Here is an 18969-nt window from a genome sequence, read left to right as displayed (position 1 = left end):
AAAAAAAAAAAAAGTATTTTTCTCTGGGGCCAGCAGGTGACATAGTGGTTAAGATGCTGGACTTTGTGTGGCCCACTGCAGTTTGAGTTCTGGACTCAGCAACTTGAAACTCATGAAGGGCACGTGTGCATGCATGCCCAAGTTTCTGAGGGAGAGTAAAAGAGAGAGGATTGTAGGATGGCCATCCCTCCCGGGGGGTGGTTTCTCACTTTCTGTCTCTTTGTCTCTCTGTGGCAAGCATGAGCCCTATAGCAAAAATTTCTCTCTCTCAATAAAAGTTTTTTCTCTGTAATGTAATAGTTATTTTTTTATTTTTATTTTTTAAATCTAATTTTATGTGGGAACCAAAATACTCTTTATATTTAAGAATTTTGTTTTGTTTTGTTTTGGTTTTACCAAAGGGCATGTATATGTGCTCACAGGAGAGAGATAGAGAGGAAGTAAGAAATTACTCCGTAGGGGAATGGCCATACTGCAGTCCCTTCTCCTCCATTCTCTTCTTGGGATTTTGGGAATGCACATACATGCACACACACCTGCTGTGATTTTCAAGCTGGTGGGTCCAGGCTCCAACTGTGGTCGACCATGTGGGAATTCTAGTGCCTTAACCACCACACCACCTACTGGCTTTTGCCGGGCATTCAGGTTTTTTTTTTTTTTTAAATTAATTAATTAATTTATTTATTTTAAGGTAACAGTATTTTTCTCAGCTTCTTTTCCCAGATTATAAATTATTCAACCTCTTATTTTCTTTCTTTAATTCCCAAGGGCCAGCACGGTGGCCTGGCAGTGTCCATTAGTAACTCTTCTATTACTTAAAAATGCACAGTGTAGACAGTGGGAGAAGCAGATGGTTGGTAGAAAAGAAGAGAAAAGAAAAGAAAAGGGAAGGGAAGGGAAGGGGACAGATTAAAAAATGAATAAGCTGATAGAAACCACTAACGGGGCATAAATAGCTCCTTCTGGGCTGCATATTGACTATATAGTATGGGTCACAGATCATCAATTAAACTAGCACTTAAATATGCTGTTTCTGTTAACTCTGGCTGTAAGCATGTTACTTACACACTTTAGCCTGCCTGATCTGTTATACCTGACTAAGATATTGTTAATAACTCCTGCATATTTTCATATGAGACAATTATCAATAATGGGTATTTATTTTATTACATGACTCATGTTAACTATTTATTTTGGTTGTGAAAACTCGAATTCTTGAACCACAGGTTTCATATGAAAGTAGCTGTTTTTCTGCTAACAACAAATGTCCTTTCTCATCTGTCAGTTTTGAAAAACCACTTGACATCTCACAGTGGTGCTTTGTGGATAGTGAAGGGATGAGGGCTTGAACACTGAGTTCTGTCTGGTCTTTATTTCTGCACTCATCTACTAATGGCACGGTCTCCTCTGAACTTGTGGTGGAGAGCAGACTTACCCATCAAGGCTGGGGTGGTTTCTCTCTTTCACCTACTGAATTGTGGCTGATGATATCTTGAGATATTTTCTGGTTAAATGGCTAACATAGTTAATCATCTCTCAGTTTTTGATTTATGTGTGTTTGTATATATTTCGTTTGCTACAGGATTTATACATTCACCAGACAGAGACAGAGAGAGAGAGAGGATAAGTGAGAAATCACCACCCGCGCCCGGGGGCGGGGGGATAGCTCTGCTGCAATCCTTTCTCCTCCGTTCTCCTCTTGAGATTTTAGACACACACTCAAATGCACCTCACACATTTTTCAAGCCGCTGGATCCAGGACTCAAACTGTACAGCCAGCCATGTGAGATCCAGCCACCTTAACCTACATAACACCTGCTGGCCCAGATAATCTGTTTTTGTGATGAAAAACTGTCATCCACAATTTTAAACTTCATGTTTGCTAAATCTTTACTTTTTCTATCACTACTGAACATTTTTTAGTCTTGTTCACCAGACCATTTTTGAAGTTAAAGTCAGAGCTGTTTGTCATGCCAGAGGATTATAAAATGGAGTTTAAATCCTAATAGGTTTTAAGCTCTGTATGAAATATTGATGTACCCCATCTTCCATGTTAGTCGATACAAAAATTGGTACAGTTTAGGAATTCTGGTGATGTCAAATAGAATTTGTTCACAATTTATAATAACTTGGTAATGATTTACTAGATAGATACCATATTCTTTATGAGTTCCTCTCTGTGGGAGATTTTAGAGGCAAAATGTATTTTAATAAAGATGCTAATGCTTACTTATTGTCAACACATATTTATCTGAGTATGAAGATAACTGGAGTTGGTGTCAAAAAATCTGGGTTTGTAATTGTTTAATTTAGCAGTATGTGGGAGCTTATAAGCCTGTTACGCACACTATTAGTGGGGTTGGTAATTGGTTACATCTTAATGGAATATAATTTGTAGCATTCATCAGAAGTGTTTATTGACCTAGCAATTCCACCTATAGAGTTTACGTAAAGGTAGATAATTGTGCAAGTTCAGAAATATGTATGAAGACATTCATAGGGGCTAGGTGGTGGCACACTGGTAAAATGCAGTGCGTTGCAAGGCAATCCCACATGAGAAGGTCCTGAGTTCAAGTTTGGACATTTCCCTGAGTACACTGGACACACACCTGCCCATGATCAGAGGCTGGCCAGTGGCTGGGGCTGGATTTTGGTATTAGGACCTTGTTGGGGGTGCACTCTTTGTTTCTGTCTCTTCTGGTCTCTCTTGCTCATGGGAGAAATAAATAGGAAAAAAACTTAAAGAAAAATAATATTTTTAATGAAGCAGTGAACATTTTAAAGAATATTTATAGTTATGTTTATGATAGTAAAAAATTGCTGGCACCAGCAAATGGTTCCATCACTGGACTCCCACATGGCCAACTGCGGTTTGGCCGGAGACTTGAAACTCATGCCAGGCATGTGTGGTGCATGTCCAAAATCCCAAGAGGAGAATGGAGGAGAAGATACTGTAGTGTGGTCATACCCCCGGGGGGTGATTTCTTGCTTTCTGTTTCTCTGTCACTCTGTCTCTGTTTCTCTGGCGAGGGCATGCACCCTATAGCAAAAAAGAAAATTGCCAACAATGTAAAGATCTACTGGTAAGGAGACTGGATAAACAAACAAACAAATAAAAATGGTACATCATCCTTTTTTTTTAAAGAGATTTTTTTTTTTTGAGAGGTTTTTGCCATAGGGCGCGTGCGCTTGCCAGACAGACAGAGACAGACAGAGAGACAGAAAGCGAGAAATCACCCCCTGGGGGGATGGCCACACAGCAATCTCTTCTCCTCCATTCTCCTCTCGGGATCTTGGGCATGCATGCACACGCGCCCGGTGTGAGTTTTAAGCCACCGGGTCTGGAACGCAAACTGCGGTTGACTACATGGGAGTCCAGTGACATAGCCATTATGCTAATTTTCTTTTTCTTTTTAAAAATTATTTATTTTGTATTTACTCACTGAACATCATCACAGCATACATGATGCAGTTTCCCATCCAGAATACACTGTGTAGTGGCTTAGTCATACATGTTATCATCACAAATAATTTTCCATTTCTCATTTCTTATAAAAATATAAATATCCTCTCCCCCCTATTTCTCACCTTCTGCCACATCCTACCCTCCTCCTACTCTGTCTCTGGTATATCTGCAGTTGCTTTCCATTCCTTTTTTTTTTAATCTCACATTATATTGGTTAACAAAATATGATTGATCTAACTGCTTTCAATAGCAAGTTCAGCTGATATGTAAGTATCTGTGAACAAATGTTTGACTTTAGGCATGAAACTGTGAGTAGAATGAATATACTATACAATAGCACCTAGCTAAGGCTATATAGCTTACTGTGGTCATTAAATAAGTATTTTTTAATATGTTTTTAATTTCAAGAAAGGTAGTTTTAGTTTTAATAAATCAAAATTTAAAAAATGTTAAGATAACTATGCTTAAAACTTAAAACCAGGAAGCAGGTTAGGATTCTGTTCAAATAGTAGTTACCTGGATCTGTTGACAATTCAAAAGAAGAAAAAATCCTTATCTCTGGACTACAAAGCATAGAAAAGGGTCAATCACTGTTTTAGTCAAAAGCCCTAAAATTCTATTTCATCAGCTCAGTCTCATGTACTTAATCTAATTTCTGTTGTGATCCAAGCTTTCCGTTTAAATTCTGGAAGATAATATTCAACTCTGGACTTATCTCTACCATTAAACTGGTCCTTTTATTAGATTTTTTTTTACTCTTATTCCTGTGTGTTTGACTTTAGTTTTCCTGATATAACACTCCCTTCAGAACTTCTTGGAGAAGTGGTCTGGAGTCAGTAAATTCTTTCAGATTTTGTTTATTTGAGGATGTTCTTTCCTTCTCTCCCCATATGAAGGATAATCTTGCCAGGTATCATATATTCTTGGTTGAAATAGTTTTTCACTCAACACTTTGAATATATTTTCTCATTCTTTCCTTGCTCGCATCGTTTCTGATGAGAGGTATGGTGTTAGCCTGATGGGATATCCTTTGTAGGTAACTTGTCGTTTCTCTCTTGCCAATCTGAGTACCTTGTCTTTGTGGTTTTGCGCAATCTGGCTATAATGTGTCTTGGAGAAGATCTTCTTGTGTTGATTCTTTTTGGGATCCTATGCATTTCTTCGGTCTGGATCTTTGAATGCCTCTCTAGATTTGAAAAGTTTTCTTGCAGGTTTTCATGGAATAGATTATCAATGCCCTTATTAGTCTCTTCACCTTCTGGGATACCAATTATCTGGATGTTTGGACATTTGATGGTTTCTAGTATTTCTCATATATTATTCTCATTTTTGGGGGACTATTTTCTCAGTCTTTGTGGTGGATTTTTTTAGTCCAGCGATTCTGTTTCCTACAGCTAAGATTTGATCTTCTGTATGATCTAGTCTGCTTTTAATACTTTCAAGGAAGGTTTTGATTTCCTATATTACAGCTTTCATCTCTAGCTGTTGTGTTTGATTCTTTTTTATGGTGTGTATTTCCTCTTTCAGATTGTGCAGGAACTTCCTCATCTTCTGGAACTTCTCAGCTCTATTCTGCCTCTTCCGGGAGTTCATTGTCTCTCTTCTCTTGCATCTCTATTAACTTTGTCACTATGAATATTCTAAATTCTTTATCAGATATTTCCATGATTTCTGTTGAACTGTCTGTGGATGAAGAGGAGTTTTTTGTTTTCCCTTGGAAGAGATGTATTTTCTTGCTTTCCCATATTTATTGTGGCCCTGTGGTGATTTCTAATTATCTGATGGATGGTGTGATTCTTCCTAGTTCTTGAAGTTCAGTCAGAGTGTTCAGGAGGAGCTGATCTGCAATCTCTTTGCTGTTCCATTTTTATCCCTTTGTGTAGCAGATTCAGTGGGTATTGAGGACTATGTTAACCGTAATAGTATTTGGATGTTTGGCTCTGGTTCCCTTAGATCCATCTAGACACTCAGTGAATGGAGATTGAGGAGCAAAGTGATGAGGTAAAAGAAGCAGCATAAGAAAACAGAGCAAGAGAAAAAAACCAAAGACAAAAAGCAAAGAGAGAAAAAAAGCAAAAAAAGCAAAAAATAAAAACCACGTGGCACGGAAATTACTAGTTCTCAGCAACAATAGAGGAATCTTCTTCTGAAGGTTTGTCCCTTGCCTCTCCTAGAGGGGAGGGTCAAAGGGGATTATTAGTAAGATAAAGGAGAAGCTGAACGCCAAGAGAACACTTTACCTTAAACATTACTTATTTATTCATTCATTCATTTATTTTTAATTTGACAGAGGGAGACACAGAGAGAGAGAGAAAAAAAAGGGGAAGTGAGAAAGCAAGCCGTGGTCGGCCATGTGGGAGTGTCCAGCACCTTAACCACCATGCACCTGCTGGTCCCACCTTAAAAAATTTTAAAAAGAAAAACTTACCAAAAACTAAGGAGACAGATTGAGGCAGAGAGAGACAGAGAGAAGGATAGAGGGGCTCCCTACCCCTCAAGTTTGGGGACTGGAGGCTGAATTATCAGTAGGAAATCTTCATTTCTTTTTTTCCCTGAAATCACTAGTTCTCAGCAGCAATGGAGGAGTCTTCTTCTGAAGGCCTGCCCCTTGCCTCTCCACTTGAGTTTGGGGGCTGGAGGCTGAATTATTAGTAGAAAAATCTTCATTTCTCTTTTTCCCTGAAATCACTAGTTCTCAGCAGCAATGGAGGAGTCTTCTTCTGAAGGCCTGCCCCTTGCCTCTCCACTTGAGTTTGGGGGCTGGAGGCTGAATTATTAGTAGAAAAATCTTCATTTCTCTTTTTCCCTGAAATCACTAGTTCTCAGAAGCAATGGAGGAGTCTTCTTTTTAAGAGAAATTTTTACTATAGGATGCATGTGCTCTCTGGAGAGATAGACAGAAAGCAAGAAATCACTCGGAATGGCCTCGTGCAATCCCTTCTCCTTCATTCTCCTCTCGGAGTTTTGGGTTTGCATGCACATGCACCTGGCGTGAGTTTTAAGGTGCTGGGTCCAGGTCTTGAACCTCAGTTGACTATGTAGGAGTCCAGCTACATAACCATTATGCCATCCGCTGGTCTCAATCATTCTGAAACAACATACAGACGTTAAAAATGATCATATATTGGCCTAGCTGTGTACCTTGCACTGGTTGCTGCTCATCAGGCTGAGATTACGGGAGAGGCTTGGGGTCAATTTTCCACCCACCCTAAAAGCTGGGGGTGGAGGGTGATGCAGGCCTGTAGCTCTAGTTTCTCAGGAAGGTGAGGCAGTGGAATGTGAGCTTGAGGCTGGCCTGGGCAACATAGTAGGACCTTGTCTAAAAGTTAAGGAGCTCGGTGTGGGGGTGTGTGTCTGTGGTCTCATCTAATGAAAAGGCTGAGGCAGAAGGATCAAAAACCCTTACAACACACAGACACACACACAGATCTTACGGTTATGGAAAAGTCTCTTGGATACTGTGGTTAGGACTCTTAATTCATCAGTTTCTTGCCCAAAAATAAAATGAAAAGATTTCAGCATGTTAAGTGGTGAAAGCCAGTTATAAAACCATTGTATAATGTAATCTTGTTCATGCAGGATTGTGTATGTGTGTATTTTTAAAATTTATATAACTTTTTATGTAAGTTTGTGCAGCTTTTTATTTTTATAATTCAGTTTTTTTTTTTTTAATTGCCGTAAGGGGTATATGTTTGTGAGAGATAAATGGACAGAGAGAGAGAAGAGGAAAGCATCCCACTCCAAGGGGTGTGGTCACCCTAGTTTCCTTAACCACTAGGCTACGGGATGAACTGTTTATAGGTCCATTTTAAACTTACTTTGAAATATTTCGTTGAGAGGGCCAGTCCTGTAGTACAGTGGTTAAGCACTATATGTGGGGAGCCAGATCCCACATGGCTGGACGGTGGTTCAAATCCTGATCTCCTGGCGGCTTGAAAAACACATCAGGGGCATGTGCAAGCGTGCCCAGATTCCTGATGGAGGAATGGAGGAAAGGAATTGCAGTGTGAGTTAAGGAACTCACTTTTATTTAGCTATGTGCTAAGCATGTCCCATAGAGTCCTTACAACTGTCCTATGAGTTGATGACATCTTTACCTCCATTTTACAACTGAGGGAATGGAGTCTCTCCAGTTAAGTAATGTCTCTAGTTAGCAATGGGAAGTAAAGAAGCTGGAACTTAGACACACAGCTTCAAAGTCTGCACTCTTTCTTTTTTTTTTTTTTTTTTAAATTTGTTTACAAAGTCTGTCCTCTTGCCATTGTACCATTTGCAGTATGGATCACAGGACCGGAAATCCATGTGAGCAGTGGACTGAGGCTTGTTAATGATGGTAGTAATTAGGTTGAGAGGAGTACACTGGGGTCAAACCTTCTCAAAGTGACAGGCCGCGCATCCACTAGGTGCAGATCCGTCTTCTCGCACCTAGGTCCATCATCTCGCTGTTGGAACTCCTTCCTAGTATTTCAATTTGATATATAATTTTAGTGGAATTAAACTAGAATTTTTAAATGTTATGTCTTGCCTGTGTTCTGATTTAGTAACAATGGGCTATCCAAGTCTGTTGGCCCTACACTTGGCAGTGACGGTTCATTATACAGTGATGATTGTGAGCGCATGGTTAGACTTCATCATGTGTATAGTAGAGGCATTATTACTGCTGTCCTAATTCATATACGTGTGTGTGTGTATACTTTTTTTTTGGCGGGGGGGGGCTACAGATCTCAGGATGGCTGTAGTTAGAGTCAGATATTTTACTATTGGGTTGTCAGAAAAGTCACGATGCACTTTTGCATAGAAAAGCATAGAAATAATGTCATGACTTTTCCAGTGACCCAATATTATATGCCTAGGGCACCTTGCTGCTGCTCTAAGAGTTGGTTAGTATGTGCTTTTGATCTTATGCTTAATGACTACCCATTATATGTGGGCTACAGTCCAAATTAAGGTGGCATTATGATTTTTCATTCTTTTGCTCTGTTTTACCTTGCCAGACTTCTCTTCTGTCTGATTTTTGTCACGATGTGTATTGGCATGCTCAGCAGCAGTGGCGTCAATTACACTGATTATGTGAAATGTAACTTAGATTTCATTTGGCTGAATTATTTGTGTTGGTAGGTGGAATTTTGTGGGGGAAGCTCTTCTAGAAGCATGTGGACAGTTGGGGTTGAGGTTGATGACAGCTCTCTCCAGCTCTCTCCCTAGAGAGATTCCCTTCATGAAATGAAAGTAAGGAAGTGACTAGATTTAGAATCTAGCCAAGAAATGGCAGGGGTAGTGTTTAAGAACTTCTCTGTAATTGTGAAACTTTAATAAGCATTTCTTTGTTGAGTTTATCTTTAGGGAGGCCCACTGAAGGTTCTTAAAACAATGGAAAAATCCGTACACCTGTTTCAGATTTTTTTGTGGTGTGTGTGTGTGTGTGTGTGTGTGTGTGTGTGTGTGTGTGTGTGTGTGTGTGTGTGTGTGTGGGTATGTGTATGAGAGAGAGAAAGAGAGAGAGAGAGAGGGAAATTGATTTTTGGGCACAGGTCTTTGGTCCCTTAGGTTTCATTGTTCACTGGGGTGTCACCAGCAAAACTGACATTCCTGTTCTGTGACTCCATCCGTTTCTGTTGTTGCCAGAAAGATCCTGTGACCAAGTACTGAGAAGAAGGCGCCTGATAGACTGTCACATAGTAAGGACTGCTTTAGATAGAGTCACACCTGTCGTTGGATCATAGGGTTGTGTAGCTAGAGTCGAGTTTGTCTAGCAGAAGTTTGACCAGGAGATGACTAGTTTGAAATATTTGTCCCTAACCTCCCATTATTGACAGTTTTTAAGTATTTGGAGTTAATCTACTCAGTGAGTTTGAAAGACTCTATGTACTCATTTATTTAATCTGAACTGGTAGGACCGTTTTGCTGCCTTTTTGCCCCTATTGCACGTTTCCAGTGCCTGATCTGCCTACAGAAACAGCATTCAGTTTCTAATGGTAATTGTCTTGGAAACATTGGCATATTTTTGCAGTACCGTTTTACTTTTATTTACTGCAAATGCTGATTTGTTAGTCGCCTGCTGCCAGAACATCTGAGCTCATTTGTTTAACTAAAGCAGCCCTGTGCATAGATGCCTGTAACAGGCGGCAACAGTTACCAACCAGCCACCCCACTTGCTTACCACCTCGTTAGAGTTCTAAATCAAACAAATGGGAAAGCGGATTATTCTTAAAATGTTCCAAGAAGTTTCAAAAATTGGAAGATGGAGGGATGAGAGGAAAGAATTCAATTATTATAACAATTGGTGTGTTGCTTTTGGCGGGGGTGTGCCTGGCTGATTTCCTCTGTAGGAGTAAGTCACACTTCAGAGTGCAGAAGCTGCAGGCAAGCTGCAACAGACACAGCTCGGTGACTCTTGTTTAATAGATAACGACCAAATGTTTTTCTTCTGGCCGAGCGCTGGGCCAGGCGTGGTGGGGCACGCATCTGGGCACCAAAAGTGCTTCTACCTTGAAGTGGTGATTGTTGAGGAGGTGGTGGCGGTGGCTCTGTTGCAATGGGGTCCTGTGTAAGGACTCCAGGCCTGGGGAGCCTGTTCACCTGCAGGTGCTGGAATGGCAGGTGCCAGCTAGCTCACCGTAAGTGGAGCTTTCCAAGTGAGGTGGGATAACTTTGACAAAGACATCAGACTGCCTCAAAACTGTGTTCTTTTATATATTTGGAAACAAATAAATGACTTTAAAAATATTTTAATAAAAATTTACATGAGTGGCAGCCCTTGCCGTGAGGACTGGGGAATGGGAGGTGTTTCTTGCAGAGCAAGGGGACATCATTTGTCCTCTGCCAATGAAGTGTCTGATGGTGGCATTCACTTGTCCAGGACACTTTTATTAAGTGCCTGCTTTGTACCGGGCTGGGAGTACTGTGACAAGGAGCCAACAATCTAGTGGGAGGCTCAGACAAGTAAGGGCAATCTTTGACTTCGTGCTTGGATGCTTTTGGGCAGAGGATGGCTTCTCCTCTGGCCTTAGGTAACCACAGAAGGTTTCCTCAGAGAAATAATGTCAAAACCAACTTCACTAACTTATGTGGGAATTAAGCCCCTTTACAGACTAACATCATGCTAAAAATAAATCTGATCCCTGTTTTGGTTTTGTTTTGGGACTGGGGTACCTCTCCATTGAGAGAAAGTTGAAAGACTGAACTCCATTCTGGAGCTGCCTACTCCCTTGCCCTGACTGGTTAACTTCCACTTCCGAGAGAATATGCCAGGTGCTCTGTGGCTGCCATGCCTCTGCTCACACTGTTTCTTTTGCCTGCCTGCCTGATGTTAGTTACTTCATCCTTTGGAGCATTAACTGCCTCCAGGATGCCTTCCTCTCTTTCCCCTAGGGTAGGATGAACACACATCCTGCCCTCTCGCTCAGGGATAGTCTTGCTGTTCCTGCGTTCCCTGCACTTAATACTCTGCGTCTTCCCTCCTCCTTGCAACCTGGAGTCAAGAGGCAGCATCTTTCACAGGGCCTAGCATGTCCTGGGCACCCCCTTTGCTGAACAAATTTAGCAGCTTTCAGAGGTTATAGCCACATGTATATCATTTAAACTCTTGGTTCCAGCCAGTTTTAAGAGTGTCACTGACTGAAGAAGTCCCAGTGAAACAGATTTTATGCATGTGGTCTAGTTATTAACCTCATAAAGCTCTTTATAATCCTTTGCGTTTTATTCCTCTTTCACTTTTTTACCTGAGTAACCCAGAGGCTGAGCAATTCACAGTTCCTACTTCTTGCCAACTACTAATGCATATTATTAAATCTGGCCATAGTGATTTATTAATTAGAAGTCTTTAGTTATTAACAAAAATCAGTTTGACTTAGCACATGCCAGAAAGAGGGGAATATGTGATGGCAACACAGAGGTGTCTTGTAGAATCCAAGATGAGAAACATAGCTCAGCTCCAGGCAGAACCAGTCTCAAAAATTTTTTTAGCTGCTTCTCTCCCAAAGCTTTTTCATTCATCTTACTGACTGGCTGCTCCGCTTCTCAATGAAGAGAATGGTCTCCCATAGCTCCAGCTTTGAAGCCGTGTCCCAGCCACATGGCTAAGTCTGTCTATCTCAGTTGCAAATTTTTCCAGACTTTGCCTTCACTTAGGCTGGATGTCTGTTTATTCCTGAGCCAGTCAACTGTAGCTAGGGGTAGGTATATATATATATATATTTTAGGGGGGGAGGTTTTTTTGCTATAGGGCACATGCACTCGCCAGAAAGATAGAGACAGAGAGACAGAAAGTGAGAAATCCCCCCCCGGGAGGATGGCCATGCCACAATCCCTTCTCCTCCCTTCTCTTCTCGGGATTTTGGGCAGGCACAAGCGCCCAGTGTGAGTTTAAGCCCCTGGGTCCGAGACTTGAACCACGGTTGACTACATGGGAGTCCAGCGACATAGCCATTATGTTAACTGCTGGTCCCCTATAATATTTCTTACATAATTCTATCTTTAATAGCTAGAAGACAGGTTCTAGCAGCTGTGTCCAGTAGAAATACAAGGTGAGAGCCAGCTGTGGTGGTACACAAATAGTGCCACTGCCTGAGAGACCCAGTTTTGGTTACTGGGTCAACCTGAATATGCTGGGCATGATTGCATGCAGCTGTAATCCTAGCTAATTGGGAGGCTGGGGCAGAAGAATTACAACACGTGAGACCCTGTCAAAAATACCTCTCTCTTCCTCTGTCACATAAAGAGAACAAAAAATGAAAAGAAATAGGAAGTGAGCCACATATGCAATTTTTCCTAGTAGCCATATCAAAAAAGTAAAATATGAGCTAGCCTCATAACCTAGTGATTAGGGAGCTGATTCACAGCTTGAATCCTGGCCCTGGCAGCTTGAAAAATGTGCTATGTATGTGCATGCCTGAGGTCCCAACAGGATGGAGAAATGGAAGAGAGGGGGTTGCACTATGACCAAGTCTCATTGGACGTTGCTTTCTCTCTCTGTTGCCTCTCTCTGGCAAGTGCATACATCCTCTGGCAATAATAAAAAAAATAGTAAAACAAAAGAAAAAAAGAAAAAATTTTAAAATTAAAATGAATTTTAATAATGTATTTTATTTAACCCAATATATTCCAATATTATAATTTCACGAATAAAAAAGTAATAATGAGTTATTTTCCATTCTTTTAAAATCTTTGAAATCTGGTGTGTATTATTTTATGTTCCAGTACCTTTCAGTTTGGAGTAGCCATATTTCAAATTTGGCTAGTGGTTGGTTTTATACTGGAAAGTTCTAGAACTGTCTGAGAGCAATTAGAGTTTTTCTAAAAGCTTCTTGTCAAAATCCTGAATACTTATAGATGGTTCTTTTTTATTTTTGGAGAGAGAAGTTTTTGCTATAGGGCACGTGCGCTCGCCAGAAAGACAGGGAGACAGAAAGCAAGAAATCATCCCCCAGGGGGATGGCCATGCCGCAGTCCCTTCTCCTCCATTCTCCTCTCAGGATCTTGGGCATGCACGCATATGGGCCCAGTATGAGTTTAAGCCACCGGGTCCAGGACTTGAACCACATTAGACTACATGGGAGTCCAGTGACATAGCCTTTATGCCATCTGCTGGTCCCTGGATGGTTCTTTTTAAAAGTGCATTTCTTTCCTTTTTTAAAAAAGCATTATTTTAATTCATTGTTGTTATTTAAAAATTTTTTTTGAAGTTGACCAGAGAAAGACAGAGAGAAGGAAAGTGAGAAGCCAGGACTCGAACCACAGTTAGCCATGTGGGAGTCCAGCTCCCTTAACCATCACACCACCTCCTGGCCCCTAAAAGTGCATTTCACCCACAACAGCAGAGGGCCTTGGGTGACAGCAGCTTTAAAATCAGCCACAGAGGAGTTGCCCACTTGGAGGATTCGCTGAACTTAGTGTTGGCAGAGAAGAACACCTGCTTTTTAACCAGGTCACGAGGCTCTCGACCTAGTTCTTGTTCTTTTCAGACCTCTGATTCCTGGAATAATACTTCAACTCTTTGGAAACCTCAGTTTGTTTATCTATAAAAATTAGGGTTTATAATGGTCTTGCTCATTAGAAGAGTGTTTCATTGGATTTAAATACACTAATACATTTGAAAGTACTTTGAAAGACATTTATTGGGATATTTAAATGTAAGGCATTATTGTTATTTATTAACTGGAAAAAAATTCTGCATTTTGCCATCAGTAATAGCTATTATTTATTGAGGGTGTAGTGCCAGGCACCGTTCTGCTTTACACATATTATATAATTTAACTGTAATCTTAGGAAGATACTTTTATTTTTGTATCTGATGAGGAAACTTAAGACATGAAGAGTGAAGTAACTAGCCCAAGATCATATAGTTGAATTGGCAAGTAGTTGAATTTTGGAGTTGGAATGTACTCTTTAAAACAATTACGGTGGAGCCGGCGGGTGGCATGGTGGTTGAGGTGTTGGACTTCCCACATGGCCGACCATGGTTCATGTCCTGGACCTGGCAGCTTGCTTTCTCACTCTCTCTCTCTTGTGAACTCATGTGAAAGAATGATAATGATAATAAATAAAATAAATAATTAAAAATTACGGTGAAATATGCACAACATAAACATTATCATTTGAGGTAGTTAGGTCTCCTGTTCTGTGCATTAAGTACTTACACATTGTTTTGCAGCGATTATCACCATCCATCTCCAACTATCATCACCATTTCATCTTCTCCAACTGAAATTCTGTGCCTACTGAACACTAAGTCCCTACTTCCCTATCCCCATTCCCTTGCAAGCAACTACCATCTGTTGGGTCATTGGAAAAGTCATGATGTCGTTTATGTTTTTCTATGCAAATATGTGTCATTACTTTTCTGATGACCCAATACTTTCTGTCTATGAGTTTGGCTACTCTAAGTACTACATATAGAAAGAATCATTGCTATTTATCTTTTTTTTTAACTGGCTTATTTCCCTCAGTGTAATGCTTCACATATACCATGTGTCAGAATTTCTTTTTTTAAAGCTAAATAATATTCCATTGTGCGTGTGTATGTGCCACATTGGTTGATTCATCCATCTTTTGGTTGCTTCTACTTTTGGCTATTGTGAATAATGCTGCTATGCACATGAGCATACAAGTATTTCTTTAAGACTCTTTGTTTTCCAGTGGAAATCACTAGATCATGTGGCCATTCTATGTTTAATTTTTTTTACCTGCCATATTTTTTTCCACAGTGACGGTACCATGTTGCATGCCCATTAACAATGATCAAGGGTTCCAATTTCTCCACATCCTCCCCAACATTTGTTGTTTTCTCTCTCTCTCTCTCTGTGTGTGTGTGTGTGTGTGTGTATGTGTTTATAATAGCAATCCTAGCTAGTGTGTATAAAGATCATAGACATCCAATGGGTGTCATTGTGGTTTTAATTTGTGTTTCTTTGATGACTAGTGATGTACAGCTTTGTTTCATGTGCTTCTCCTTTTTTTTGGAGAAATGGTTATTTAAGTCCTTTGCCCATTAACGATTTAAGTCCTTTGCCCCTTAGCAATTTTTTTTTTTTTTGAGAGAGAGAGAGAAAGAGTCAAGCACCCTCAAGAGGATCTCATGCCAAGATTGCCCCCTATCCTCCAGCCTTTTCCAGGTAGCCAAAATCATGGGCATGCATTTGTATGACTGGCATGTACAGGTTGACCTGGGAACTGAACCTTGCCCTTCCATGTGACTTTCAGCATCTCAGAGTATTTTGTTACCGCTGTACCACTGCATGTGGGCCTGCTTGATTTTTTTTTGTTGTTGTTGCTAAATTGCAGGATATTTAAAGTATATTCTGGATAATAGTTCCTTATTACATATATATGATTTGTAACTATTTTCTCCCATTCCATGGGTTGACTTTCATTTTGTTTATTTGATACATAGTTTTTGGATTTTGTTTGTGTGGGTGTGCTTTAATATATTGAGAGAGAGAGAAAGAGACAGAAAGAGAGAGAGAGAGGGGGACCCACCCTATGGAGTATGGTCACACCACAAACTCTTCTCCTCCATTTCTATCTTCTGTCAGGATTTTGAGGAAACATGCACACATGCCTGGCTTATTTATCAAGTTGCTGGGACTGGGATTCAAACTATGGCTGGCCGTGTGGAATCTGATCCCCACGTGGCTAATTTGACTGGCCACATGTACAGAAGCTTTTAATTTTGATGAATTCCAAAGATACTTGCTTTTCCTTTTTATACTTATGCTTTTGGTGTCATATCCAAAACATTATTGCTGGCCTAAGTGTCATAAAGTTTTCCCCTATGTTTTCTCCTTAGAGATTTTTTGTCTGTCCCTGTTTGTCTCCTATCTCTGTTTCACTTTGTATCTATCTGTGTGTATATGTTTGTATTTGTTTGTATATTTAAAAATATATTTGTAAATCATTGAGAGATATGTATGTGCCTTTCCTTGTTTCTTTCTTCTTTTTAAATTTTCTTTTTGTTGAACTGTTTGAAAGTATAGCAGACATCATGACACTATGTATCTCTTACAAAGGCATTAAAAAAACCCCCTGTATTCCCATTATCATTACTGGTTTAGAAATGAACATATGGAACATTTGCTTTGTGTTCTCTGATTTGGAATGCTTTTCTTCAGTTTTTTTTAGGTCTGCTCTCCTCCCCAATGCCTGAAAGTCAGGGTACTTTAAGCTTTTCTCTTTTAGGAATCTCACATTAAGAATTATAATACATTTCCTAATTTTATTGAAAATTAAGCTTTTATTATATTTTGCTCATTTTAGTGTTTAACTTGTATAGCGTATTTGTCAATGAAATTTTCTTCTTTTTTTATATGTTCATTTAACCAGTTAGTGTGTATGTATTTGGTATTGTTGTTAGTAGTTATCTTTCTTCTTTTGTTTCTCCAGTACCGACTTGAAGCTTCTGGAGGAGGCAACCATTTCAGTCTGCAAATCTTTAGGTAAGGGGGAAAATTTGTGTGTACGTGTGTGTAGGGGATATTTTTTCAAATTTTTTGTTATAAATTTTGTTTCATGTTATTTATATGTTTATTTGCAATAGCACTCTGCTTGCTGGAGAAAGAGCAAGAGCAAGCATGAAAGGGAAAGTGAGAAAGCACCCCCCCAGTGGGATGACCACACCACAATCCCTTCTCCATTTTCTTCTCAGTATTTTGGGCATGTGCACAGAAGCCACTGGGTCTAGAACTTCAACCACACAATTCGCCATGTGGAATCCGACTGTCTTAACCACCATGCCACTGACTGGCCCAAAATTTTGGTAATATAATACAAATAGAGTTAATGAAATATTTTTTTCTTGATGATAACAGCCCTTTGGTATATAAATAGAACTCTTGAGGAGCCAGGTACACTTTTTCCTCCTTGTCTTGGTCTTTTAAATTCTAACTTGGCTTCTCCAAGTGCTGGGATCTTATTCTTTTTTGAGAGGTATAAATACTTAAGAAGATAATAGTTAAGTCTCTCCTACACCTGTGGAGCCACTCTGGGTGCTTATCTTGAGAAGTAACTTGGCTTCTGGTGAAGGGACTTACAAGAACCAGGCAACTACTAAAATGTGTTCACACTATTTCAGCTCTCCATTTGTTTTTTCCATCAGGATCTTTGGATTCATTTTTGGTTCATGCACAGTGTAGGAGTCAGTCAGATATGACAATGTCTTTACTGTCATTTCCTTCACAATTCTGTAGGTGTTGTTCACTTATTTCTGGCTTGTAGTATTACCCTGAGAGGAAGCCTAAGACCATCTTCATTTTTCTTTTCTTTTAGTTTCTATGTTCATAAAACTTTGCCCTTTATCTCTTATGATTAAGTATTTCTAATTAAGTCTTTTTGCTTTATGATTTTACCCATAATTTTATGAGTTTTTAATTTTTTCAATTAAGAAAGAGAAATTCTTGATAGAGTACATGTTCATGCATGCAAGATAGGGGGACACCCTCTTGGGGTTGGTCTTATCTGATTTCCTTCCCTGATCCTCTAACCTGCTAGGATCCTGGGCATGTGCCTTTGGTGTGTTTTAAGGCCAACCAGACCAGAGACTTGAACTGTGGTTAGCATGTGGCTTCCAGATTTGTAGTCTGGTATGTTACCTATTGTGCCATCGAGGCTGGACCTGCTGAGGTGATTGAATGGTGTCTTGGTCTGTTTAGAAGTTTTCTTCAGTTATGGCTTATGTTTTATTTGTGCATTAGTTTCTTCTCCCTCAACTTAGAATCATTTGTAATGTTCAGATGGGAATCTCTGTTCTTGGCCTTCTATGTCTTTGTTTCTATTCTTTTTTTAAAAAATCTCCTTCATAGTTCCTTCTTTATATCATTGACTCAATGTTTTTTATATTGCCAGTTCTCCTTCTTCAATATCTAATATATCTTCAGGCTACATTGCATTTCTAGTTTATTTTTAATCATTCCTACTGTTTCCTAGATCTTTTAATGTCAGGCTGCTCTCTCTTCATTATGCTCATTTTCCCTAATGGCTATTTTTTTTTTTCTAAATAAATGGTTGATTTTCTTATTATCCACTGATGATGCTTAGGTAGTAAAATTTCTTTTGACAATTTTAATTTAGCTCTTTCACACAGATTTTAGCATAACTAGTTTCCTATTCTCTGGTTATTGTTATTGTGTTTTTTTTTCTTATTAAACCCTAAAATACTTATTGAGCATCTACTATATATTACAGGCTCTATATTACAGGTTTTTGCAAGAGAGCGCATGCACTCACCCTCAGAGAGAGACAGAGAGGGGGTAAGTAAGAAATCACCCCCCATTTCCTCCTGGGATTTCAGACACGCACACATATGCACCTGAAATGATTTTTAAGCCGCCAGGTCCAGGACTCGCACCACGGTTGACCATGTAGGAGTCCAGTGGCTTAACCACTACATCTCCTGCTGGCTCCTCCAGGCTCTATTCTATACACTTGGAGTATGACTGTCAAAAAGATTGACCCAAGTCTCTAACCTCATCATGGCTTTATCTCAGTGGAGAGCTAGAACATAAATAAATGCATCTTCTTAATTTTTCTGTTTATTTTTTAAAAAGTGTATTTTCTTATTTTATGAGAGTAAGAAAGAGAGGGAGACTGTCACTCTCCAACAGGGTCTTTTTTTTTTTTTTTTTTGAGAGGTTTTTGCTATAGGGCGCGTGCGCTCGACAGACAGAGACAGACAGAGAGACAGAAAGCGAGAAATCACCCCCCAGGGGGGATGGCCATGCCGCAATCCTTCTCCTCCGTTCTCCTCTCAGGATCTTGGGCACTCATGCACATGCGCCCGGCGTGAGTTTAAGCCACCAGGTCCAGGACTGGAACCACGGTCAACTACGTAGGAGTCCAGCGACATAGCCATTACGCTAACTGGTGGTCCCATCCCCAACAGGGTCTTTATGCCATGATTCCACTCATGCTCAGCCAGTCTGGCCACAGGAATGCAAGTGTGTGCTTGCTGTGTACAGGGAGAGCTCTGGACATGAACCTGAGACCTTCACATATGGGTCAGTTTGCATTAC

General features: G+C 39.9%; 1 protein-coding gene across 2 annotated transcripts in view; it reads left to right on the top strand.

Annotated features, from left to right (window-relative positions):
* DYM (dymeclin) overlaps window positions 1-18969 on the top strand; it is a 445444-nt gene that overhangs the window by 51326 nt on the left and 375149 nt on the right. For both annotated transcript variants that reach the window (XM_006144440.3, XM_027770270.1), the window contains exon 3: window positions 16346-16398. In XM_006144440.3, the coding sequence (XP_006144502.1) occupies window positions 16346-16398 (53 nt within the window). The remainder of the gene's footprint in view (window positions 1-16345; window positions 16399-18969) is intronic.

Source organism: Tupaia chinensis, unplaced genomic scaffold (genome assembly GCF_000334495.1).
Source record: "Tupaia chinensis unplaced genomic scaffold, TupChi_1.0 Scaffold000119_2, whole genome shotgun sequence".
Lineage (NCBI taxonomy): Eukaryota > Metazoa > Chordata > Mammalia > Scandentia > Tupaiidae > Tupaia > Tupaia belangeri.
Note: the sequence above shows the minus strand (reverse complement) of the source record. Positions and strands in the feature narration are given on the sequence as shown.